We start from the raw sequence: 26,615 nt of genomic DNA, 5'->3' as shown, positions 1-26,615 counted from the left end.
ACCTTATCCCAACTGCGATTCCTCTAGGTAAAGTACATTCAAATATTCAGATAGTTGGAACTATCAAAAACGCAGTATATTTTGCTTAGATTATGCAATGTCTCATTGTTAAACATAAGAAAAAAATTAAGATTTGCCCAGTTATGGAACTGTAGCATTTCCATTTTGGCCTTCGAGGTAAATAGGCTCATTTTTAACATTTAAACCATCAAAACATTGTAACAACAGTTATTAAATAAAACAGCTAATATAAAAAATATTGAAAAAACAGGTATCACTACTAAAATAACTTACAGTGAGGGAAGGAAGTATTTGCTCTCCTGCTGATTTTGTACATTTTCCCTCTGACAAAGAAATGAACAGTCTATAATTGTAATGGTAGGTTTATTGTAGCTGTGAGAGACGGAATAACAAAAAAAAAAGAACCCTCAAAAACCCAGTGCTCAAAATTCAGAGCTTGATGTGAAATAAGTATTTGATCCTCCCATAAACCAGCAAGATTTCAGGCTCCCAGGTGTCTTCACTGTATGCAGGTAATGAGCTGAGATTAGGAGCTCCCTCTGTATGGAGTGCACCTAATCCAAGCTTGCTACAGTACCTGTTTAAAAGACACCTGCCCACAGAAGCAATCAATCAGATTCCAAACTAGCCACCATTGCCAAGACCAAAGAGCTGTCCAAGGATGTCAGGGACAAGATTGTGGACCTACACAAGGCTGGGCTGGGCTACAAGACTATCGCCAACCAGCTTGGTGAGAAGGTGACAACAGTTAGGGCGATAATTTGCAAATGGAAGAAATCCAAATTAACTGTCATTCTCCATTGGTCTGGGGCTCCATGCAAGATCTCCCCTCGCAATGATCATGAGAACAGTGGGGAAGCTACCCAGAACTACATGGGGGGAACTTGTCAATGATCTCAGGGCAGCTGGGACCATAGTCACCAAGAAAACAATTGGTAACACACTGCTCCGTGAAGGCCTGCAAGGTCCCCCTGCTCAAGATAGCACATGTACAGGCCCGTCTGCAGTTTGCCAATTAACATCTGAATGATCCAGAGGAGAACTGGATGAAAGTGTTGTGGTCAGATGAGCTCAAAATTTAGCTCTTTGGCATCAATTTAACTCTAGGGCATTGAAAATGGGTTGTGGATGGGTATTCCAGCATGACAATGACCCAAAACACACGGCCAAGGCAACAAGGGAGTGGTTCAAGAGGAAGCACATGAAGGTCCTGGAGTGGCCTAGCCAGTCTCCAGACCTTAATCCCATAGAAAATCTGTGGAGGGAGCTGAAGGTTCGAGTTGCCAAACATCAGCCTCGAAACCTTACTGACTTCGAGAGGATCTGCAAAGAGGAGTGGGACAAAATCCTGCCTGATGTGTGCAAGTCTGTTGGCCTACTACAAGAAACGTCTGACCTCTGTGATTGCCAACAAGGGGTCTGCCACCAAGTCATCTTTTGCGAAGGGCTCAAAAACTTATTTCACTCATTACAATGCACATCAAGCTCTGACTTTTGAGCACTGGGTTTTTGAGGGTTCTTTTGTTGTTATTTTGTCTCCCACACTTACAATAAACCTACCATTACAGAGGTCAAACATACAAAATCACCAGGGGATGAAATACTTCTTTCCCTCGTTTCATTGGTTGTTACCCTTCTTTATTTAAGGGTAACAACCAATGCCTGGGAGTGTAACAAACATCCAATTCACTCTGGTTTTAACTTTACTGTACATCACCTGCATTTGGCTGTCTTGATATCCAAAGACTTTTTATTTTTGTGTGTGTTTTTTTTTTTTTATTTTCATTGAACCACAGCCTGTTAGGTTCATGCCAGCAAAAATGGCAACAAAACAAGTGGCTGGTATATTATTAACTTGCTATAATAGTAACTGGCTACAAAAAAAAAAAACTTTAATGAAACCAAGTTTATTTCTGACTTTTGACTTTAAAGCTAAACTCTAGCTCCACTTCAAAGCAATCACCACAACCACCACTTGGCCAGCATAGCCGCAATTAAAGTCTATAGGCTGTGTTTGCCATTTTAAAATATAATTATCCATTACTACATTCAAATTATTGGAGCTTTTGGTTCCCACTATAGAGTAATTATGGTATGGCAATCACAGTTCACCATTATAAGTACTCCATTAAACATTGACCCTTCAGTGAAGAGGTTTCTTGTAATATAGACTGGTCACTGCTTTTCTTCTCCTCTTTCATGGTAACTGGTCTTCTATCTCCCCCCCTGTAGTTTTCTGCAGGCCGCCTGCAGTTTGCAGTAGGAGTACCTGCTGGGTCCCTCCCATAGCTCTCCTCTCAGCACAGGCTATGTACTGCATGATATCACTACTACTTTACAGAATAATAACTCCGTTTGCAATGTAGAATTTCTTCTTTGGCGCTTTGAGAAATATATCTAAATAAATTGTTGTGTCTGGACTTCAGCTTTAACATGGCTTCAAATGTTTACGGTTTGATAAAAAATATCACTGATTTTTATGTGGTGTAGCACGTAACATGTCCCTCTGACATTACAGTACAAAGCTTACCTGATTTTCTGTAATCTATGTGGGTTATAATAACAGGGAATCAAATAGTCTATTTTGAGAATAAAGAAAATGTTCCGGTTAATACGTTCCGGTGACATTTAACACAAAGAATAATACAGCTCTTACTTCCAATATGACCTTTACAAATATGTATATCCTATGGAGTTTGTATTAAGGTAATCCTGCTGAGGAAGGACCTGGAATGGCAATATTTTTTTTTTTAAGTAGCTAAAGTGAAATTGTGCTATTAGAATTATAGGAACTGCCATTCTGATATTTTATTTATTGGTGTCTGAGCCAGGGATGTAACTCTGATCCTAACTTCACCAATGTTAGTGCCTGAAACAAACTGACTTGTTCCTGTTGAAGGACTCGCTAGATACCTATCTTGGGGGGAACCCTTGAAAAAACTTTCAGGTCTCAGGGAACCCCTCCTATAATTACTATATCTACAGATCAAATGGTGGTCAGCAGGAAGAATACCTCTTACATTGTTGACGATTGGGAATAACGTCACCCTTACAGATAGCCAAAAAGATCACTGGTGTCGGTGATAACTGACCAGAGGGGCACAAATTGCTCATTTCTCAAGGAAGCCTTAGCACCCTCTTTTGCAACCCTAGGGCTCTATGGAACCCTAATTAAGAAACACTGCACTCAATAACCTCTCTGAAGTTTGTATCTTTCACAAGCTGGTCAGCAAGGCTAGCTTTGAAAAATTCATTTTCTCAGTGTAATTCGGTTTTGTTGATCTTGCTTACAGACATTTTCTCTTACGCATATGTTATAACATTTGTCATTCAAACAGAATATACGGTATAATGCAGAGTCAGGTTCATAGGCCAGTATGCCTGTTAGCAATAGATTTGTAAATTTAGATCACACCCAGGCAATCCAGGTTCAGAGCTTAATTTATTGAGCATAGTTTTAGATATTACAAATATTTTGACTTGACACATTTCACTAACATGGGTTAATCATAAGGAACTGCTATTATATGGGTCACCACTGGTTTTTCAATAAATTCAATAGGCCTGATTTATTAATGCTCTCCGAGACTGGAGAACATACTCTTATCAGTGAAGCTGGGTGATCCAGCCAACTTGAAATGGATCTGGTCCAGGATTCAAAAAATGATTTTTAAGAAATCAATTTCAGGTTTGCTGGATTACCCAACTTCACAATGAAAGTGTATTCTCTCCATCCTTCATTTGTCATTGTTTTCCTGAGCTAAACTAACCTCTGCTCCCCCTTCCTAGATTTATAGTTATGGCAGCCACAGCTCCATTGTTTCTTCACATTCAGCTCCGTACTGTTTTTTTACTGTGCATTACAGCTCTATAGATTTCTATGGGGCTGTGTACTGAGGCCAAAGATGGGGCTTACAGAAATCTATAGGACTGTAACATGATAATGTCACTAGGACTGTGTGAGGTGTAAACAGCAGAAATGTGGAATCTTGGGGGTGGGATGGGGGGTTGTTTAGGTCAGGGAATGGGGCAAACAGGATAACTTTAATTGTGATAAAAAAAGATAGGGTAAAGAAGTGGAGAGTGGAATGGGAAAGAGAAAAGAATTTGTTGGTGTTAGGTGGGAGGTTAAATGGGATGTATAATCAAGAGTGGGGAAAGGTTGGCGCGCGCTAGGTTTTTATTATTATGCTCACTTCCTGTCCTGCTGACAACAGTAACAATAAAGCTGAAAGGCAAAAGGCTGAACCCCTGTCAGAACTTTATATATGTCACTGTTTCTATTAAAAAAAAACATTGTCAGCATGACATCCAGGCAGCTCAAATTTTTAGAAGGTATGGTTACCTTTGATAGATTGTGTACACAAAGTAAATGTTCATTTTAAATCTATTCAGCATCTAAATTGTTTCTCTAAGTTTGTACTTTATGGTGTTAGGAGTCACTTGTGTCTTAACTTGTTATAAATTATTTATACTTCTCTGATATTAGGAATGCCAAGGTTTGATCGTGCAGCGCCTTTGCCCTCAGCTGTAATTCGCACCAGACCTCAGCCAGTCACGGTCAACGTGTCTGTTCCACCGCAGTCCCCGAAGGTACAGCCCAAAGTGGTGAAGCCCAACGTGGCAGTTGTGAAGGTGAAGACTGAAAAGAAGGAGCCACCACAGCTCAGTGTCCAGGTATGGCTCCTATTGCATCTTCTTACCCACTTTAGACCCAAATTACTCTTCCTTTCCAGACCAGTTTTTACAGTTCTTTGTTGTGTTTGATTTTAAATGTCTGCTTATTTTTAGTTTATCCAAACAACATACTATTGTACATTTGGATCCTTTTGTATCAATCTGACTGTAAGTGGTAGAAAACCAGATTGCCTTTGCATTAACAACCTATTGGTCTCGCCCAGATCTGGTCTATTGCCTTAGTGTAGGTGTATGTAAACCCTCGCAATGAACTTTTAGTATTTGCTTTTTTTTCTGTTAAATATACCGTTAAAAGTATTTTGTTATATATTTTGATTGCAATCAAAATAACACCTTTTTGTGTTGCCAGAGTTCTAGTAAGCTGACAAGGTCCTGTGCACTTTGTACAATCTGCCTCTCCCCATTTAAGTGAACCATACAAATTTAATTGGTCACCTTAGTAAACTTCTCCCTGTATGTATATAGTGGGCTGACAATTTCCCTGTGCTCGCTTCCTCTTCTGTACTGGTTTAGGTTAGCATTGGAGTACAGATCACATGCCATTTTAGGGGGCAAGGTTTCTAAAGTCCTACCTCCCTATCATACGGTAACAACATCTGCTCTATATGGCATTGCTGGCAGGACCACTAGATAATATTAAAAAGAAGTCTAAAAACCAACTAATGCATCCACCCCCCTCTAGAACTAAAGATCTGGTGTGAAAAGGTAAATTTGGTAATACAGCATGAAAGTAAATTACATTTTTCTGACAACTTTGTAACTTTAATCTACGATAACATGCTTGCTCTTTTTCTAGGTTTTGCCTTGCGTTGATATTGATAGTATAGTCAGTGACAGCCCAAGCACCAGTCAAAGAACACCAAGTCCAGAATTTGTGCCTCCTACCCCCAGCCCTGTCCAACCTGACATACAGGTAAGTGTGTGTGACCCTAACTATTGCCTTGTTTACTAATATTCCAAGCCAGTGTTTTACAACCAGGGTTCCCCCAGAGGTTGCTAGGGGTTCTTTGAGCAATGAGGGCTTTTATAGGGATTTCATCTTTCTTCTCCATGAACAAGGTGACAAATGTATTTTAAAGGAAGATGTGCACAAAAAGTTTGATTCAAGGTGAATAATAATATAGAATATGTTAATATTAAAAAAAAAAAAAAAAAAAAACCTCGTTGCTCTGTACAATAAATAATTGGTACGTGGCAGAAACAATATTTACTTATTGGATCTGTTTCCTGTGTTTTGCTCATCCTCATATCTAATTGCAAGTCTGCAAGGGAATGTGTAAAAACAGACACCCTCAGCTCTCTAATGACATGAATAACCCACAAAGTTCCCTGTGCTGTGTTATCTTTGCCTAGGCATTTGTTCACATGGCAAGAAGGAGTTAAGCTGCGTACACACTTGCAATTTTTGTCGTTGGAAAGGATCTTTCACGATCCTTTCCAACGACAAGGGGCTGCAAGATGCATGAACGATGCTGTACATACAGCACTGTTCATGCTCTATGGAGAGGGGAGGGGGGAGAGCGACGGAGCGGCACCCTGCTGCGCGCTCTCCCCTTCCCTTTCATTACGATCGGCTGTCGTCCATCGTCCGTGGATCCGGCAGGTCGGTCGTCCGGATGATGGACGACACCGACTGTACACACGGAAGATTTTCGCCCGATAATTGGCCGATGCCGATTATCGGGCGATAAAAATCTGCCGTGTGTACGTAGCTTTACTTGCAAATGTAGATTAGCAAACGGGTTAATGTCTCTCATTAGAACAAGCATTGATGAATTATTCATATCTTAATTACTCATACAACATTACCAACATACTTCCCGTGAGCACCGCCTGCTTTTAGTGGTAATTTATTCATTCTTCATTTAGGTTCTGGCAACTTTTCAATAATGTCAGTAAACCTTACATGTGTCTGAGTAATGGAAAACATCTGTGTGAATTGTGATAAAACGAGCTGTTTCCATAACATTAGACAACAGATTAAATTACAGAATGAGGCTGGACTTGATTAAAACAGATCCATGTTTTACTTTTATATACAGAAAATGTTGTTAGCTTTTTGTTTGTAATGTGTGCAGACTTATTCATTAAAACAGTGTACACAGCAGTTTTGTGACCCTAAGGAACCATTTAGAAATCTTCTCTTAGCTGATGTAGCTAAAATAAACTTAAGTCTGATTGGTTATTTTGGTGTACAGCTTTTTGTGCTTTGCACAGCACATATTTCAATCACAAAACTTGTTTTAGAAATTAGGATTACAAAATGTAAGAATTCAAAGAAAATGTTTTCCTATATTCCTAAAAATCCATAAGTAAACTTTAAGGATCTAGTTAGCCTGTTGCACCCCAATAATACATGTGCATTGTGGTAAGGCAGTTTTTTCATTTTGATTGGGTTGCCAGTACTTCAATAGATCAATGAACATGCATGCACTTTTTTATGCAGTTTAGTGTACCACAATGCACACTATATGTGTTGTGGTTTGCTGAGGTGTGTGCTGGCTGCTCCCATACAGTGTGTTTGAATGCCAAGTATACTGCATGCCACCACAGTGCATTGATATGTGGCAATGCTTATGTGAAGGAGATTTAAGACAAGCACCTAGTGGCTTCTAAAGCTTCATCTACTCTAGAGTCATTCATAAAGTTGTCATCTGAGACTTCCTAGTTTTACTGCAATGTTTTCTCTGTTGCTCAGCTCTCCCCTCCCATCATTGAATTGGCAGATTGTCAGCCTTCTAATCTAATCTCTAGTTTAGACACAGAGCAAGCACACAAAGTGGAGGAGCTAAAGCTGCGTACACACTTCCAATTTTTATCGTTCAAAATGAACGACGAACGATCGATTGGGCAAAAATCGTTCGTAAAAAAAGTAACCAACGACGCCGACGAACGAGGGAAGTCGTTGGAAACGAACGACCGGACCGGCGGATCGGATTGGACGACGATCGTTGACCATCGTTCGTGTGTACGATCGTTCGTTGATCGTCCATGGTCTGAGCATGCGTGACGAACGAACGTTCGTTCACTTCCTATCGTGCACGTCACTCCCTGTATCGCTCAAACGATCGTATCTATTGTGTGTACAATATCTACGAACGATCGTGTCGTTATCGGTATGTGCAGGATCGGTGCTATACGATCGTTCATAGATATCGTGCACGATCGTTCGTCGTTCGTTTAACAACGATAATAATTGGAAGTGTGTACGTAGCTTTAGACCCAATTTAGAGGACTTTGCTGCTTCTACTTGAAAGATGTAATAAACTCAATGTAAATTCAAATTCAAACTGAACCTTCAGTTAAAAAACCATCAGCATATGTTACTATTTTACAAAGCACATGTCAAACTGATCAATAAATTAATAGCTAAAATTTTTGCAAATATTGACTTTTGCTGCATATGCATTTGAGTTGAAAGCCTCCCTAATGGTCTGCAAGATCATCCATCACTTTAAAAGGACCAATTGTGAGTCTCAAGGGTCAGAAGAAGGCAGAGCCAGTCAGTTTTTATGGGAAAAGTTTAGGTTTGCATATAAAACTCCAGGAGCCTATACATCTGGATCTACTTATTAATTTTAACTTGTAAAATCTTACTTTTATTTTTACTTTTTGCTTGTCATTTATGTAAAATGTGACACGTTTACTGTGAGATGTTGTGAATGGATGCATTATCTCCAACTTTTCCTCTGCTTTGCTTTATTTAAGTTGCCTGTAAAAGTGGAAACCGAAGAAGAAATCCTGGCCATGCCTGGCACCTCTTACCAAGCACCTGACTTCGCTGAGGTAATACACCGAGACAGATAAGAGCAGAACAACAGCATGTCAAGTGGCCTGATCTTCCCTTAATAGGCTTTACGGATAATTTACTTTTATTCATATGTTGCTTTAACATGCAGTAGAATGCAAATTAGTGTGTTACTTGCAGTAAGCCCCAATTGTAGATAGTGCTGTGCGACTTTTATAAAGTCCATCTCGTATGTCCAACCTTCAGCCCCCCCCGCACATATATTTTTATAAATTAAAGCATATATACTTATAATTCCAGTTTCTTTTGCACGTTCACATGACTAGCACTGCCATCTACTTCAGCAGTGATGGTACTAATGCATAGTGCCATCTAACCATTATGCACAGGTTTTTCAAGGACACTTTTTGAACTTTTAGCTCTCATCAAACTTTGACGAGTTGTATTTTTGTTTTTTCTTAGGATGAAGAAGTAGATGAAGTACCTGAGCCTTTATTGGAACTGAATGGCTGGGGAGAGATGAATGTACCCCAACATGGTGGTATTCCATTCCCTCCACCTATAGCCCCTCCACAAACTAGCTCTGATATCCTGGATGGGATCATAAGTAGGAGAGAGACTGTGGAGAACAAGCTCATTAGCTGGTGAGTCATTCTGACTTTTATTTGTCTACAGTAAACTGATATTCCCCTTTTGGAGGATGCCTGTAAAATGATTCACCTTTTCATTCTACAAGTTTTACCTTCTAATTCTACAAATACTTACAGTTAGGTCCATAAATATTTGGACAGAGACAACTTTTTTCTAATTTTGGTTCTGTACATTACCACAAATAATTTTAAAAGAATCAACTCAGATGCAGTTGAATTGCAGACTTTCAGCTTTAAAAATTTGAAGAACCAAAGCCTTTTTTTTTTTTTTTTTTTCACAATCACTTTATTTCAGGGGCTCAAAATTAATTGGACAATTGACTCAAAGGCTATTTCATGGGCTGATGTGGGCAATTCCTTCGTTATGTCATTATCAATTAAGCAGATAAAAGGCCTAGAGTTGATTTGGGGGTGGGGTGCTTGTATGTGGAAGATTTTGCTGTAAACAGACAAACCAAGTATTAGAAATGAACATTTTATTTTCAGCTTTTTAATTTGTCCAATTACGTTTGAGCCCCTGAAATGAAGTGATTGTGTTAAAAAAAGGCTTTAGTTCCTCACATTTATATGCACTCTTTTTGTTCAACCCACTGAATTAAAGCTGAAGTCTGCAGTTCAACTGCATCTGATTTGTTTCATTTAAAATTAATTGTGGTAATGTACAGAACAAAAATTAGAAAAAAGTTGTCTCTGTCCAAATATTTATGGACCTAACTGTATATATCTCAGTATATTTAAAATGGTTGCCCCTTCTGTATTCGAGACAATATTTTTGCTGTGGATAATGAGACTCCTGATGATGCAAGCAGGTCTATAAATGTCTTTTAATCAAAAGAATAGCATGTTACTACAGGTACAGAGTTGACACATGCTGGGCTACCCGATCCTTAAGGGCACAGGACAGCTGAACTTACTATAGTACTGCTGTCTTCTGCTGTGCTATGTGTAATCAATACCAGGTGTAGTAGCTAGAACACATACAATATTCCCATAGATTTTGTTGCTTTAATGGCTTCCAACGCCCATTTTTTTTTGGGTACGATTGACTGAAAGGTATCAGATGCTGCCTCTATCACCTTCCTATTTACCTTTTTAACTCTTGGCTCTTTAAACAATTAAACCCAATTAAATATTGTCTTCTAACATTAAAATGTTTTTTTATCTTAGGGTGGAGCAAGAAATAATGGCTCGTATCATCAGTGAGATGCACCCAGTAAGACGTGACATAATTCCTGATGTCTCCATATCCAGTACTGACCACTCCGAAGCAGCCTCAGATATTGGTATGTATTTTTTTAATGTTTTTACTGTATGGCCAAAAATTATAGACACTTGACCTTAACACCTATTTTATTGCCAAAAAAATGAGGATATCTCTCATATTTTTAAGTTTGGGTGGTACTAGTATAGGGTTTACTTAATGCAACAGAATGCAAAGTGTGTCTGTGGACGAAGCCAGTTTTATGGTATGATACATTTGGTGTTAAGAACCCTGGGAAGCCTGTACTTAGCAACTCAACCTTTTTGAAAAACCTTTGGAATAAAAACCAGTCTTCTAGGCCCAACATCAGCACAATAGGCACAAATTCTCACAAATGCAATCCACAATCCTGTTGAAATCCTTTACAAAAGAACAGTATGTTCAATATATAGTTGTAAAGCTCAGCTGTCCACATACATTTGGCCAAATAAAGTACAGCAAATGACTGTCTACACATTTATAATGCACAACCAGCTCCTAGCTTCTCAACACTAAACATATTGGTGGTCTTGGTGTTTTCGTGTCTCCCCTTGGTAAAATATCTTATATTTTTCTGATACAGTGCAGTTATCTCAGATTTCATCTTGTTGTTTGTAGTTGAAGCTGCTGGAGGTAAAGGCTTGCAGTTGTTTGTTGATGCTGGAGTTCCTGTGGATTCCAACTTGCTTCGCAAGTATGTTGAAGAAGCTTTGGCAGAGATTATAGCCCCCATGCTGGAAGTGAGAAAAACTCAAGCTGTTCCAATACCCAGTCTGGAGCAGTCCAATGTACAGGTAGAAATGTAGTGCATTCCTATATATTATCATTTTGTAATAATTGATAAATTATTTTATCATTCTTTTATGTTGTTAAACTAATGTAAAACTAGGACGTTCATTATTGTATACTTTTCCCAGTTATTATGAGATAGCTGTGTAATTGTTTAAGTCTTATAAAGTGGGTAAAGCCTGCAAAATGTGTCACATGCTTGATACCCTGTGACAGTTTGGGGACAGATACCTTTAAAATGGCACTGTGTTAAAGACTCTGTCACTTTGACATCACTTGATATACTGCTGATGCTGATACATTTACCTTATTGGTGGACTTTTAATGTTTTTTTATTGGGATTTTAACACCATACTTATATAGTTGAAGAATATATTATCCCAAAACTACTACATTATTTTTTATTAGCATTTTACATTATTCATTTATAGAACAATATAAGTTTTTACAGTACTATGAAAACAGAACTGTGCAAGATGTCACATCGTTCAGTGCCACTCTAAAAAAGTAGTCTGAGATCTCTATCATAGGTACGCTCTAAGCAACTTTGAGTGGGATCTAATTAACCCACCACTGGTTTTTAACTTGGCAGAGAAATCTGGAGCATCTGAAAAACCTAGAATGTACAAACCTAATGCAGATACTGTCACTTTTGAAAATTGATCCCTGGGTTTCAGCACTACATATACAAGGAGCCGATCTGGGGTGTTGCAGTGTAGGAAGGATAAATAAGTTCATTAATGTGTTGGATCTAATTTTATTGTTCTTTCATAGAATAAGAACGGGGGATGATACCTATAGGTGAAATTACAACAAGGAATGATCAGGTCCACTCCCTTGACAGACAGGACTGTACAGTATGAACTTTGAAAACAAAGACACCACTTGACACAACGTCATTGCTATTATATGAAAATATAAACCCATTTATATTCAATGGGTATTCAAACTTATTTAAAATGTTGTGTTAACTTTAGGTTACAGTTAAGAGGGGCTTAATCAGGGACAAAATGACACTTGGTATCCTCTTTTTACAGCCTGAGCCTGAAGAGGTTGTTCCTGTTCCCACCCCTCAGAGCACACCACCTGCCTCTCCACTGCCTTCTGCTAGGGAGCCGTCTATTGTGAAATCACCATCCATAGTGCAAACGCCTCAACAAAAGTCAATAGAAGAACCAGAAGTTCAGCAGGAAGAGCTTGATGACCCAGGTAAGTTCCAAATCTTGTGCACTGCCAGATTTTATGTATGCTGCTAGTATTGGTATTTTCACACATTTGTGATTTCCATATTAGGATTATGTTTTTGTCTTTTTCTTTATTTTCGAAAATTTCCCATGAAGTTTATGCAGGTTGTTTGATTACCACTTTATAAAAAAAAGACCAACTGCAGTTTTAGCAAAGTTTATCTGGATCAGCTGAGAGTCATCATGCCTTTTGGGTGTCCACAGACAGTAGCAAGCATTTTGAATAATCAGAAATAAAAAATGCATTTATTAAATGAGGGTGATTTGCTAAGTGAAGGTATTCATTGAGGTTTCTTCCCATGCTTCCTTAACCAAACTGGTTGACGGACTGATGTCTTTGAGGTCCCTGCATACTTTGCTTTTTTTCCTGAGGACTTTCGGTAAGCAATTAGATTGGTTAGCTTATACAGTTATCAGTTGCTGCTGAGAAGTGCCCACCACCTTTGCTTAGACAAAACAAAGATACTTATCCAAGACAATTTTTCATGTCCATAAACCTACTTGGCTGCTTGTAGATGGGTAGATCATCCATACATATGTGAGCACTTTGTAAAGTTTGTGGGACTGTTAATTTTCTACAGATCACTTGTTTCCCAAAGCTAAAGGTGATGTCTAGGATGTCAGAAGGCTGTTTTTCCTTCTTTTTTTTTTATAGGCATAAACTTTCACAAACAGAGAAGAATGCATATTTGTAGTATGAATGTTATATTTTTCACCAACATGTCTAATATCTGTCTCCTGTCTACAATTGGTTTAACAAGTAATTGTTTTCATTTTATAGGAGAGAGAAGCCTACCTGTCCATGTTTGTACACAAACAATAACTCCAGTTCCTTCACCCCCCAGAGTGTCCTCTCCCACACCTGTCATTTCAGAAAAGATTGAGAATCCACCTGTCATCCAGGAGCCTCCCCCTAATCCTTGGGGTAATATGGAGCTGCCATTAGAGGAGGAGAACCCTCACTCTGCTGTGGAATCTGTTGAGTATAAAGATGCAGCGTAAGTTTACATTTTACTATCAATAAATATCTATGCTTACTGTGCGTTACCATATCAGGCCCTAGCTTTATATTCCTTGTTCAGTATGCACTCAGAACTGTGTTAATGTGCACTAACCTTCTTTAGGCCACCTTATATCCCTTCTGTCTTCTACTGTTTTGTTGAGTTGTACCCTGGGTCTTGGAGAACATTGCAATTCCTTAAAATAATTTTTTTTTCCTTACTTTCTTTAGTGTAATGACTGTGGCTGTAGAAGAGGAACCAAGAAGCTTAATCTCTGCTGCCTCATCAGAGCAATCGTTCCCCATGTCACCTAAACAGAGGACGCCATCGCCAATACCACCAGTACCTTCTCCATCAGTGTCTGCACCTTCCACTGATGAAAGCAGCTTGACCGTCACTGTGACGGAGTCTGATACCACTGACAAACCCATCTCAGAAGGAGAGATTGTATATAGCTATGGACAGATAGCTGCTGCTCGAGGTAGGTTCTTCTTTGAAGATCTTTGAGATATCCACTTTAGACTTAGTGGACCTTTAATTCAAAGTTTCTTTTTGAAGGTTTCATAAATGAAGCTATATAGCTTTCATTCAAAAATACTTGGTAATCCTGCTATGAATGTCCTTGTTCAGGCACCTCCTGTTGTGGGGTGACAACATCTTTCTATGGGTCTTCCATTTGCACTTCCACATATATGCTTCTGATAGAGGATACAAGAAACTGTTTTAGCATAGATTAGACAGACAGTGCTGTGACTATCAGAAGGTCCAGAGTGCTGATGTGTAGTTGATACTAAATCATATGCATGTAGATAGGAAGTGTCTCGGAGAAGCTGAGGAAAGTTGGCAGCACTGCAAAAGTTAATGACAAATGTTTACCCATATACATTACTTTAGTATTAAATACCTAAAATGTTCTAAATGAACAACTTCACCTGTATTTTTGCATAGTTTTTTTGGCTTACTGGACATGTTATGTGCAATATTTTTCATTGGAATAATCCTCTTTGTGGATTCACAATTCCTGTTATTTTTTTGCAGCCTTAGCAGAAGGTGGTTTTGTTTATCCACACCTGACCGAAAGCCTATCCAGCACTTTGAGGGACACCAATGATATGGTAAGAGGACACTTGGGCAATCATTGAGTCTTCTTAAAAAAAAAAAAAAAAAAAGAATTTTAAAATTCTAATTGGTTTATACACCAAGTGTTGTTTTTTTTTTTGTTTATCTTTAGAAGATTCAGAAACTTGTTTGCCAGACTCACCTTCTATGACCTGTATTGTGCCAGCAATTCTTTGAGCAATATACATTAACAGTTGGATTATTTCCTAAAGATTATTCTTCATTGCCAAGACCTTGGTAGTGGCATAATATTGCCTGAAAATGATTTCTGTATGTTTGGCACCCAGAAATAAAACCACTAAATACAAACTTGGAAATCATATGTTCTTGCTACCTGCCAAACAATCTGTGATCCTTGTGGTTTGTGCAGTGCAAAACCAGGCAGTTGACACACTTTTTTTTTCCTGGTTGAGCAATTCAGCATCATGGTTTATTTTAATGGCCTCCTCATTCAGCTTTCCATCTCCAGCCTGACTATTGGACATAAAATCAGCATAGCCACCTCTTTTCTGACTGGCAGTGATTTATGTGTGCCACAAGAATAGCTAGCCAAAATTGCAAATCCTTTGGTATGGGCTTGTGCCAATGGGCGTACTAGAATGCATCATCATGTTACTGGGAGTGTAAAAGCAGCTGAAAGCATGTAGCTTGGAATCAAGTCAAACCCAAGTAAAGAATGGGTCAAATGCACCCATACATAAAAATTAACATGTAAATTATTTTAAAAGCACCTCCAACAATTACAGTTTAAAGCCTGCCATCACAGTCCCTAAACAGTAACTAAATCTGTAGTTTACCTGCCTATTTACACCCGGTGTTCTGCTTTAATTTTCACCAGTGAACATTAATTGTGTATGTATTGTGTATGTATACAAATGATGATATACTGTTTATTGGGTTGTGCCATGGAAATGTTTTGTAATATTGGACAGTTCAGCCAAATTTTCAGACAACTTTTGTTGTGTAGCTGTAAAGATGCACTGGAACACATGTAACATTTTTTACATTAACATTCCAACTGAAGTTTCTCCTGACTTCAGCAGTATTTATGCAAGTAAGTTATACTGCCAATAACAGACAGCCTTGTTCTATCCCTGCAGGAATTTGACCCCCCCAGTGAAGGACAGGTAATACAGGGACCTCACAGAGGAGCACATCATGACCCCGTCCTCTCGCTCTTAGCCAAATTTAATCAGGATCTTGTTGCGCCACATGAGGCTCTCTACCATCTTGAGGTATGGTATGCTCTTCCACTCTGGCATTCAGCTATAAAACACTGTTATGTAAACTGATAGCTTCTTGGAAATATGTGTGTGGCCGTCTTAACCGGCTCATGTATAAGCAATTTTCACCTCTATTTTTAGAATCTTTTTTAACAGCAGTTTGTTATTCATACTTGTAACCCCACATAGCATTATTCTGCTGGGCTTTCATTGAAAAGTTTTCATTTTTCTTTGGAAAAGGCTGTTAATTTGTCTCTATATTGTCTATTGTGTTCTTCTTAGAGCTCAGGAGAGGACAGCAGCTTAGGGGAGATCAGTGAAGGTCAAAGGCCAAGACTAACCATGGCTGCAGAGCAAGTCCTGGTGGGACACTCTGTTTTGATGGGAAGACCTTCTAATGTTGCTCAGACTGCTGGGCGTCCTCAGAATCGTCCATCGTCCCCTGGTCAATACACCAACATACCAGGTGATACACATTTTGGATAAATTAGGAAAGGGTTGCACTTTCTGTCATTTTGTTTTATATATTTATGTCCCCATTAGGGAAAGCCTTTAAGTCGTAGAATAATGTTCTTTGCAATTTTCAGGTCAGCAACGCACAATTTTATTTCTAACATGGAAAATTCATAATTTAGCATCTGGGTTTGCTTGCTAGGCATTGAAAACTCTTGCCAGATACCCCTTATGGCATCCATGTAAAGTAAGCTCAAATATACATCAAAAAGTCATACCTCCTTTATTGTTTCATTAAAAAATGCAGTAAAAACAAAGGCGTAATAGTGATGTTTTGAGTTTTTTTTTACTGCTTTTTTGATTAGATAATAAAAAAGCTATTTTTAGAAAGTTATAAATAAGAAAAAAACCTAATCCCCCCCTTCTAGAAGAATTTATACATAGCTGCTCCCCTTATGAGTGCTATTGATCAAGGAAAAAAGAAGAAAAGCTGAGTTTTTTTATGGCAAGTCAAAGTATATTGTGCTTAGAACAAACACCAACGAAAGAACCACCACGGTGACACATTATGTAAACGAACTCTGCGCATCCCCTAAAGAAGCCAATCGTCGAAACGTGTCGGGATAAGAGAGGTTCTTTTTCAACATACTCAGGGAATATCGGGGTATAGTTTCATGGTCCTATTTCCCATGATGTTAGCCCAACAACAACCTTTATCTGTGCTGGTACTTTTTACTGTAAAATGAATTTCACACTATGGGCCTGATTTATTAAAGCTCTCCAAGGCTGGATAGAATACACTTTCATCAGTGAAGCTGAGTGTTCCAGCAAACCTGGAATGGATTTCTTCAATGTAATTTGCTATTTGTTAGCAAATAATTTGAATCCCGGACCAGATCCATTCCAGGTTTGTTGAATCACTCAGCTTCACTGCTGAAAGTGTATTCTCTCCAGCCTTGGAGAGCTTCAATAAATCAGGGCCTCTATGATTTGTTCTAAGCACAATATACTTTGACTTGCTGCAAAAAAAACAAAAAACAAAAAAAAAAACATTTGAATTAGACTGTTGTATACACCCTCAGTTACTTGCCATATATGAGAGAAGTAAATAGATACAAAAGGAAATTGCTTACAATGATATACTTGGGAAAGAACATTTTTAAATAAAGTATAATCTTTACAGTCCAAAGATAAATGTTTAAAAACTGTGCAATCTCCTTTAAATTAACCACAACTAATAACAAGAGGGCCTTTGGACAGACCTTTGTTTTACATAGCTGTTAGATTGAAAAGAGATAAAAGAGATCATGGAGTCAGACTGTAAATTGGATGGTCAACTATATACATTGTTGTCCTAGAAATCAGCTTAGGCCTGGGTTAAAATGCCTGCCAACAGCTGCAGAGTAAGAACTGTACTCTATAAATGGAAGCAGTGGTTTCTCCGCAGAGACTGAGCATTCCCCCAGATATGAGTTAGATCTATAACTATGCATCTAAGCAAAACTAATGCTCCCTGCTGGTTGGAGAGCTTTAAGTTTGACTCCCAAGGAACCTCTGTAAAGGGACCACTGTTACCACACAGAAAACCTACCTACTCTCTGGGTGCTGGCAGAGATAGACTTTTCTAATAACTTTTCCAAAAAAAAAAACCCAAAAATATAATACCCCGAACACCTTTTTTGTTTTGATGCATCTGAAGCATATTTATCTGACCTAAACTGAAATTTAAAACGGGGTTTAGTTTTATTATAACTATTATATTATTTGATATTCTTCTAGCATATATCATGATATATTGTTATATTTGTTAGGCTTAATGAATTTCCTTACTTTACAGGAGTAAATCGCGATGATCCAGATAATATTAGTTCTGGTCCAATGAGCATTGGGGATCTGGACGCACGGCTCTTGCCTGTTTATTATCCACATGCCGACAATCAATACCAAATACCATCTGTGCCCAGGGACACCTCACAGGTGAGGACATGAATGCTTTGTTCTGTACACACCGTATTCTACCACATATGTTCTACATTTGGGTCTGTTTCTACTCCTGGAACACACAAGAGTCTGCATTTTATGGTCTGCCAAAAAAAAAAAAAAATGACCTGTATCTCCAACTCTTAGAACTCAAAAACAACTATTTTTATAGTGGTAATTTTTCAAAATATTTATGCTGTTGATATTCTATTTTCTTAAGCTGGCCAATCTCCTTCAAATACCTGGGTCAAGGTTTTTTTTGGTTTTATATGTACATGAATGATGAGACTGACTTCAGTGTAGTCAGACCTTTCCAAATGGTCAGATGATGGCCTTCTATAGCAGCCCTGGTCACAGGTCAGTTAGGTGTCATTCTTATGCTAAGTGGCTAAAAAGATGCAGGTCTTCTTGGCCACTGTAGTCAATATTGAAGATTTTACAGAGAACATGTACCGTAGGTAGGTTTTCATTCCTACATGAGTAGGTTTTTATTCGGACATGGCTGTATTGAATTTGTCTGCCTCTACTCTCTTTTTATTAATCTGGGGATTCTAAAACACACTTTTTGTTATCTTTCATACTCAGGCTTATGTAAAAATGATAAATATTAGAATTTTTTTTTAGTATATCCACTATTTAGATTGAAGCCTGCCTTGGAAGTTTAAAAGGGATTGCTGGTGCACGAAGCCGTGAGTTACTTTAGTCTAGGATTAAAAACCTTATGCATTCTAACTTTATGTGTAGCTGTATGTGCTCATTGTGTAGAAGGTTACAAATCACTATGTAAGGGCGAATTTAAATTTGGCACAGTTGCAGTGTGTACTCAATAGAAGTAGTCAAATGCTTTGACTTGTGCAACACTGTAACAGTATGTCTCCATAGTTAATGAGGCTAGACATTTCTGAATTTTTTTTTTTTTGGCCATACCACCAGCAGAAACAAATTATTTACAACACACACACTATAAGCTAAAAGTAATACTAAATTAAATTATTGTTAAATAAATTATTACTAAACAAAAAACTAGGAGCTAAACTAAAATTCACAATTATCATTTGATACGATCAGGTTATTGAACTAAGGCGAAATGTATTTTATATATCAGACTGTAAGCTCCTTCACTACTTTTTAATTGCATTTGCTCCTCTATATAAAAACTTAAGTTTGAAAGTTGGAAATTATGTCCAGGACTGATACAATGGTTTCTCTGTTGCATTCAGTTACAGGAAAAAGTAAGGAATAAGAGCATGTCACTGTATCTTCATATGTATTAGCACATTACTGACACCAGGTCCAAGCCAATTAACAGTTACATGCAATGCCTAGTTTGCATATAGACAGTCTCCAGTGCTGCAGCTGTTCTTCTGTACTATATTCACCAGACAGAAAGCTGGAGTGGCCTAATGGCAAACTCTGCTAAATACTCTTTTACTTCTCCTGGCCTCATCACAATTATTTCAGAAATACACAAAATCCTGTTGCCTGACTATTCAAATCAACAGCAACCTTCTGTGATATTATATGGGTATTCAGTGTAGTTTATGCATATTATGCACTCCTCGCTTGTAAACATCCAAAAGTTCAGACTGCTGCTGGCTGCCAAATTTCTTTTTTTCCCCTCATGCCTCAAACAGGAAAGAAGACATCAGGTCTGTGTGTATACAATGGCTGATAAACTCTGAACCTGCAAAAAAAAAGTTACATCTTGCCTTGTGCTGTTAATGATTATGATTCTGTAAAGGGAATGGCTACAGACACAATAGTTTTCAAACATGATCATGAATACCCTGAGCCTGGCAGTTAGTGGAAATACTTTGGTCTCATCAGGCTTGCAGCATTTTCTTTAGCTGCGTTAGAATTCCTTACATTAAAGGAGCCGTGTGACCCTGGATAATGACCGAAGTTCATCCTTAAAAATACACAAGATATTAGATAAAATATATAATGCTAAATCTTCATGGGTTAATCTTTGCCATTGTCACACATTTTATACATAATCCTCCTTTATGAAATATTACAGGATGTGAATCACAAACTCCGATTAGTCTCAGGGATTTGCAAAGCAGTCTGTAGGCTAACTTGCTACATAAGGACCCCAGATGGTTTCTTCAGAAGCGAGAGTGTGAATGGGTTTTAGGCAACAGCAGGTCTTCTTTACACTTACATCATGCTACAAGTAAGCAAGGTGTTTATAAGGGAAGATCTTTATAGCTGTTTTAACTGCTTTGCTGCCAGCATAGTGCTTATTGGCTATTCCAGGAAAGGCGAGTGCCACCAGTTGTCTGTTTATAGAATGCACTGTATTTTTTTTCTTCAGCTTCCCATCCTAAGTCAAATTCTAACACATACTATAATTATCACAGGGTCCTGGACAGCCTCAAAAGGAACATCAACCAGTGCCTACCCGCTTAATACAAGTCGGCGTTAAGTCAGCTGAGGATCTTCACCAAGGTAAATGTTTGTCTGAGTTTTAACAGGCAGGGGTTTGGCAGAGGAAGTTTTGCTATGCACATGCTAAGTATTCTGACACTGATGTGAAAGTGCATTCTGCTTGGAGGTGTCAGACACCCCTGCAGAAGGAATGTGCAAGATATTTAATTTGTAAACCCAGAGCTAGGCACTAGATGGCAGCACTGTTTCTTCACCTTTGCTGAAGTCATACAATGTGGTTCTGGCCTATTGTCTGCGGTTTTTAAGAATTTTAGACACATTTTTGTTGTGTGCCAAGAAATCATTACATTTAAAACAAAAATCCTATGCAAAAAAATGTCTTTTGTTTTATCACGGCGCTATTCTTTTGCATTCTTAACAGTATCAACGGTAAGTGGTTGTATTGTATAAAATAGCATTTCTTATCTAGCCACAATTACATGTTATTCCAGACAACGGGCATCTTTGTACTTAATCAACATTGGGCCTTATGTAGAAAACATCAAAAAATAAGTTGTGCTCTACTTACAACACCCAAAGAAGGATCTGCTTTCTGCCTCCACCAGAGAAAATAAATATCATAATTTTAAAAAGCAGCAGAAGCTAAGAACTGTTTTAATTGGCTCCTATTAGTTCCTATAGGTTTTAAGTTTTTTTTTTTAAAGGGTTCACATGCTCTAAATTGTCACTAGGAATGAAAATCAAACACCTTTCCAGTGTCTAAAGTGTCTTGTGGATATGGATGATCACATCCCCCACCTCTTATGTTCATAATGTTGATGGATGGTATTGTTGAACAATACTGAGGTGCAAGCGTTGATGGGCAAGAGGTGTTAAAACATCATTTTTCTAAAACGAAAAGTCTGCTTACACTCTCTGGGCCGCCTTTTAAATCACAATCTCTTAGTAGATGAAAAACATTTAAATCAAATTTACTTTGGTCTGGTCTTCTTCGTTAGACATGATGTCCTTGTCCTTCCACGAAGGTCCCTGTTGACACAGAGCAAGCAAAATCTTTTGAAAGGATATTTATTAACAGCATGCTGAATTAGAAAATCTTTGGCTCTCCTGTAATGAAATCTGTGCACCTAAATATCCACAATGTGCAACCAAATAGGAAAAAATAAAATAGATTTTAAACAAGCCATGACTGACTTCCCTAGCGCATGTATTATGGAATTCAAGGACCACAACAGACCTCTAGGTTAGGTTTCTAACATTTCAGAAACACGTGCTGGTTGTTTATATTAGACAGCTATCAGGGTGCCAAGATTCTGATCTGCCTGTGCCATAAACCGTGAGAGATGAAATATATCGAAGGACAAAAATTAATTTTGAATCTATTAGGGGAAAGTTGAAACCCATGTCAGATTTTTTGCCATATATGTCTCATTAGGGAGATTTCCCTTTACTGTCCTGTGAATTCAGTGGAAAGTAATAAAAAGAATATTTTTCCAATGTGGAGGAAATCCTCTCTAAAACAGATGTCACAAGGAGCAAGTGTTCCCAATAGAATTTCTAACCTCTCACCACTCTAAAAGCAAAACTTTAGTAGTTTTGGATAGTTTTATATTTTTACTTTAATTTCTCCATAATCTTTTTAGATGTGAAGGTTATTGATGGTTTGCTTGCTGCTTGTTTAAAATTTGTAACAAAGGCATCCAACACTCATGAAATTGTTAAAAGTAATTGGGGGAGCAGAGCTCAACCCAGAAATTTTTTTAAGCCAGGTGGGAAGAAATTGTAGGTGGGTGGCAGCCCCTGTATTGTGACCAAAAACCTTGTAACCACCCAAAAACAGCCGGGTGGGTGCTGAAAAGTGCCAGGTGGTGCACCCAGCTAAAAGGGCCTGGGGAGAACCCTGGGGGAGGCTGAAGCGGAAAGAGGAGCAGATAAGATACAAGAGTTGGTAGAGATGGATGTATGATTCCTCTTTCCTTGCAGAAATCTTTGAGCAACATTTTTAAAAGACAGGGTCACTTTATTCTATAACAGTTTTAGGTAGCATGACTGGGCTACTAAAAATTGCTTTTGTAGCTTCGACTGATCTGTCAAATCTTGTTTACTGTACAAATGTAAATTGTGCTACTCTGGTATTAACCCCGCGTCTCCTGGCTAGGAGTAGGTTGTTCCTAACTTGCCCTGCTCTGTGTATAGCTAAATCCATCAAACCCTTCCTATGGGACATACTATACTCTATCTACTTGAGTGTTTGTTCTTTACATATTTGTACAGTACTGTATTCAGAAAGACATTTTGATTTATTAATGTGTTTTATTCTTTAAATAACCCATTTAAAGCAAGTTTATCATTAGCAGAAAAATGTAGAGTAGACAAAGTGGAGACTTTGGTAGAATCTACGTCTAATTTTAGGCTTTGTGGCACGCTTGAGTCTTTGCTCAGTTTATCCAGCTGTTTTCAGTGATTTAATGCCCTATTATTTATATAGTGGCAAACCCACAGAGACTGCTCTGCTATAATGTGATTTTTTTATTACATTAGGCCAATAGAATATTTTCATTTATTTGAGAACCACCACCCCCACCCTCCTTGACCATTTCTAGTTGATTGATGATGTGAATCTGCTATAATGAATGGCATTTACTTATTGCTGTGTACAAAGGAGAATTTATGGTCTTGCTATGGGACTATAAAATTATAGTAAACCATTTCCATTTATCTAAAGGGTGTCTTTATATCAAATGGGCACCTCTGGACCCATATGCTATGAGTACAAAAGGTTCATGCCTGCAAAGACAACTTAAGAATTGAAAATCCCAGGTTTCAGGGATTCATATAGGAGTGAAGAACCCCCTGCGTAATAATCTTTAGGCTAACTGTTAAACTAATTCTGGCCTGGCCTAAAAGGTTTCCAAGTTAACACTGTCCTGAGGGGTAACACTTTGTGGTGAAGCCCCCTTTTGATCCTAAGCTCATATATATGTGCAGACTTCAAATTTCCCCAATTTGAGATGAAGCCCTCTTCCTATCCTTCAACTACCAAATGCCAGTACATCAGTAGGAGGTAGCAGCCTTTGCATTTGCAATTGAATAAAGTGTGTCAGGTTCAGTAACAGAGAAGGGACTTTAAAGGATAAATTTAAAGCTCTGTGTTTAGCCCTGAGCTAGGAGCCAAGCAGATCCCCATCAAAATAAAGAATGATTGAAGATTAACAGCTACCTGGAGACTACTAGGTACTAGCAATTTAGTAGTGTGGTCACCTTCAAAACATCTTAGGGCCACCTCAGGGTTACGTTCATCATAATAATGATATTCCTAGATTGTAAGCTCTTCGGGGCAGGGTCCCTCTCCTCCTCTCCTGTGTCACTGTCTGTATTCCTCTGTCATTTGCAACCCCTATTGTACAGCACTGCGTAATATGTTGGTGATATATAAATCCTGTATAATAATATTAATAATATTATGCCTTCTACAGACATTTAATGTCAAAGGCCAGCTTCAGCCTGGCAGCTATAACATTTGCCGAATTTCAATATGTAATGTTTAATATATTCATAATAAAGAAAATGAAAATGCTAAGTCCACTTTTCCAAATAATTAGACCTTGTTTTTAATAAATGTCCATTTTAATGTAGTGAATGAGTCATATCTATTTTAGGAACAATATAGGGCAGCAAGGTGGCTCAGAGGTTAGCACTCCGGCCTTTTCAGTGCTAGGTCCCAGGTTCGAATCTTGTCCAGGACACGCTCTGCATGGATAGTATCCTGGTTCTCCCTGTGTTTGTGTGGGTTTCCTCCAGGTACTCCAGTTTCCTTCCACTTTTCAAAAACATACAGTTAGGTCAATTGGCTTCCTCCCAAAATTTTCCTTACACGGTATTAAAGACATATAGCTATGGTAGGGACATTAGAATGTGAGCCCCCTTTAGTGACATAACTATGGGCTTTGTATAGCGCTGCGTAATATGTTGGCGCTATATAAATACTGTGTAATAATAATATTTCTAAAAAATATTAATTGGTGAGAGGATGTTGTTTTTATTTTGCCCTGGTATATGCTTTATTTGGATCAATTTAGTCATTCCAACAGATCCCACTTTAAATAATATTCTGCTTTACTCTTAGATTATCATTTCTCTTTAAAAGCTGCTTTCTTTCCAACATTTACTGGAAAACATATTTTGAACACGTGGATATCGCCTTGTTCTAGAAAAAAAAATAAAAAAAGCCTGCATCTTGCCATTTTCTACTACCTTCTTTTTTTGTGTGCGGAAAGCCAGTCCATGCTCCATTTGAGAAAGGCTATATATCCATCAGCAATGGAACAAATTGAGTCTGTTACTGTAGGAAACAGGGCAGAGGATTGACAGGAAACATTAACTCTAAGATTTCATAAATCGTACGCATACAACAATTAGGAATAATGAGGGATGGTTGTACATTTGGGCTGACAGGAACAGAAAAGGCTCTGTCTTTTTTAATTCTGACCCACTGGTGATTGCTTTAATGCCTTCTCTGCTGCAAGTCGCTGGCTCTGCAATACTTAGTCTGGACCGAGCGACTGAAATAAGACATTCTTGTTCCTGGCTGCCGGCTACGGCAAATCATTGTCCCTATGGTTTCCTACTGGGTTTTTGCTGGAACAAAGTCAACAAGCCGCCGTCAGGCTCACTTTTCTAATTTAATAGCGGGTTTTTGGATGTGGGGACAGTGGGAGACGGAGGCCTGACCGTCTAAGTGCTTATTCTGTGGTTTAATCACACAGCGCAGCTTGTATGTGCAGGTCAGAGCGCTACAATGCGGCCTTCTCAATGAATTCTTCATCCGCTCATTCTGACAAGTGGAAATCGTTTTTTTGGCTTTACGGCCGCCTGTCATTTTCTTTATTTAACAAACCACCCGTGGTGTGCAAGAAAAGAACAGTTTTGCTGTGTATTGCTTAAACTTGAAAAGCCACTATTTAGATTTGCTGAAGAATCATTAAAGTCTAACCAAGTTTGGTTTTCTTTAAAGTAGGCTATGGCCTCCCTTCACAAAGTAAATACTAATGGTAAATTATTCTCACCCCTGCACTTTTTCTTTAAGTCCCACTCACAAATACCTGTTGATCCTGATAGTAAAGTCCATCTGTCTTCCTGTGATGAGGTGGTGACAATGCTGCACTGATTCTGAATTTAGAGCAGAGTTGCCACTCATATAGGCTGTACCTGTCTGAATTATAGTGGGATGTTGCTGGAAGTGTAGCTATCCACACTGCCACTAATTAATCCTAATCTTTTAGATTGCAATTTAACATCTGATCTAAGCTAGTCCTGCCCGCTGCCTACCCTGAGAAGGGTAGTATGGAAGGCACAAAGGAAGGGAGGTAAAATAAAGTTTCTGTTTGCTTTGACAGTGTTCAACCCAGATATTTTCTTTATGCTTGGTGGGAAGTAGGTGTAGGTGGGTGGCAGCCCCTGTATTGTGACTAAACTCTAAAGTAACCACCCAAAAACAGCCGGGTGGGCCAGTTTTGAAAGCATTATTTTTTTTTAGTTTAGATAAGGAGGAGAGATCAATGATAAATTTGGTGGCTGACATGCACATTGAGTAAGTTATTGGAGGCTCCATTTTTCACATTAGCTTAAAGTCGAGTGGGCTTATCAAGTGGGATAATGTGCCCTACTAAATGACAGACAAATAATGGAATCTGGTCATCTACTGTATGGCTGAAAGTTGGTTTATAATGAGTTGGATAATCTATTCTAAAACCATGGGCTTTAATTTGGAGTAGCCCCCACTTTTTAGCTTTAACAGCCATTTCTTTTTGTTGTCCTTTCTGAGATTTCAGTGCTGTACAAAAAGTAAAGAGAAAACGCTGAATATAGATTTTTATTTTTAAAGATAAGATTTTATGTTGCATGGAAGTGCTTTTTATTGCTTGTGTGTTAATCCATAACACTGGAAAATTGTCACAAATTACAATGGAATTCTATATACGACTTTTGTTTACCAGCAATACCGGACCATCAGGCATAAGTAAGATTTGAACCTACCCTTCCTTACCCTATATATATA

At 38.3% G+C, this 26,615-nt stretch overlaps 1 protein-coding gene across 1 annotated transcript in view; it reads left to right on the top strand.

Moving 5' to 3' along the window:
• KIAA0586 (KIAA0586 ortholog) overlaps positions 1-26,615 on the top strand; it is a gene marked incomplete in the record, with an annotated part of 82,162 nt that overhangs the window by 25,775 nt on the left and 29,772 nt on the right. The window contains 15 exon segments of the mRNA XM_072427919.1: positions 1-27; positions 4,511-4,698; positions 5,516-5,632; positions 8,428-8,505; positions 8,930-9,111; positions 10,285-10,400; positions 10,976-11,151; positions 12,184-12,355; positions 13,172-13,388; positions 13,622-13,872; positions 14,430-14,506; positions 15,611-15,745; positions 16,016-16,199; positions 18,024-18,163; positions 20,530-20,617. Coding sequence (XP_072284020.1) covers positions 1-27; positions 4,511-4,698; positions 5,516-5,632; positions 8,428-8,505; positions 8,930-9,111; positions 10,285-10,400; positions 10,976-11,151; positions 12,184-12,355; positions 13,172-13,388; positions 13,622-13,872; positions 14,430-14,506; positions 15,611-15,745; positions 16,016-16,199; positions 18,024-18,163; positions 20,530-20,617 — 2,148 coding nt within the window.

Source organism: Pyxicephalus adspersus, chromosome 12, assembly GCF_032062135.1.
Source record: "Pyxicephalus adspersus chromosome 12, UCB_Pads_2.0, whole genome shotgun sequence".
In the NCBI taxonomy this organism is placed as follows: domain Eukaryota; kingdom Metazoa; phylum Chordata; class Amphibia; order Anura; family Pyxicephalidae; genus Pyxicephalus; species Pyxicephalus adspersus.
This window is presented reverse-complemented; position numbering and strand designations above follow the sequence as displayed.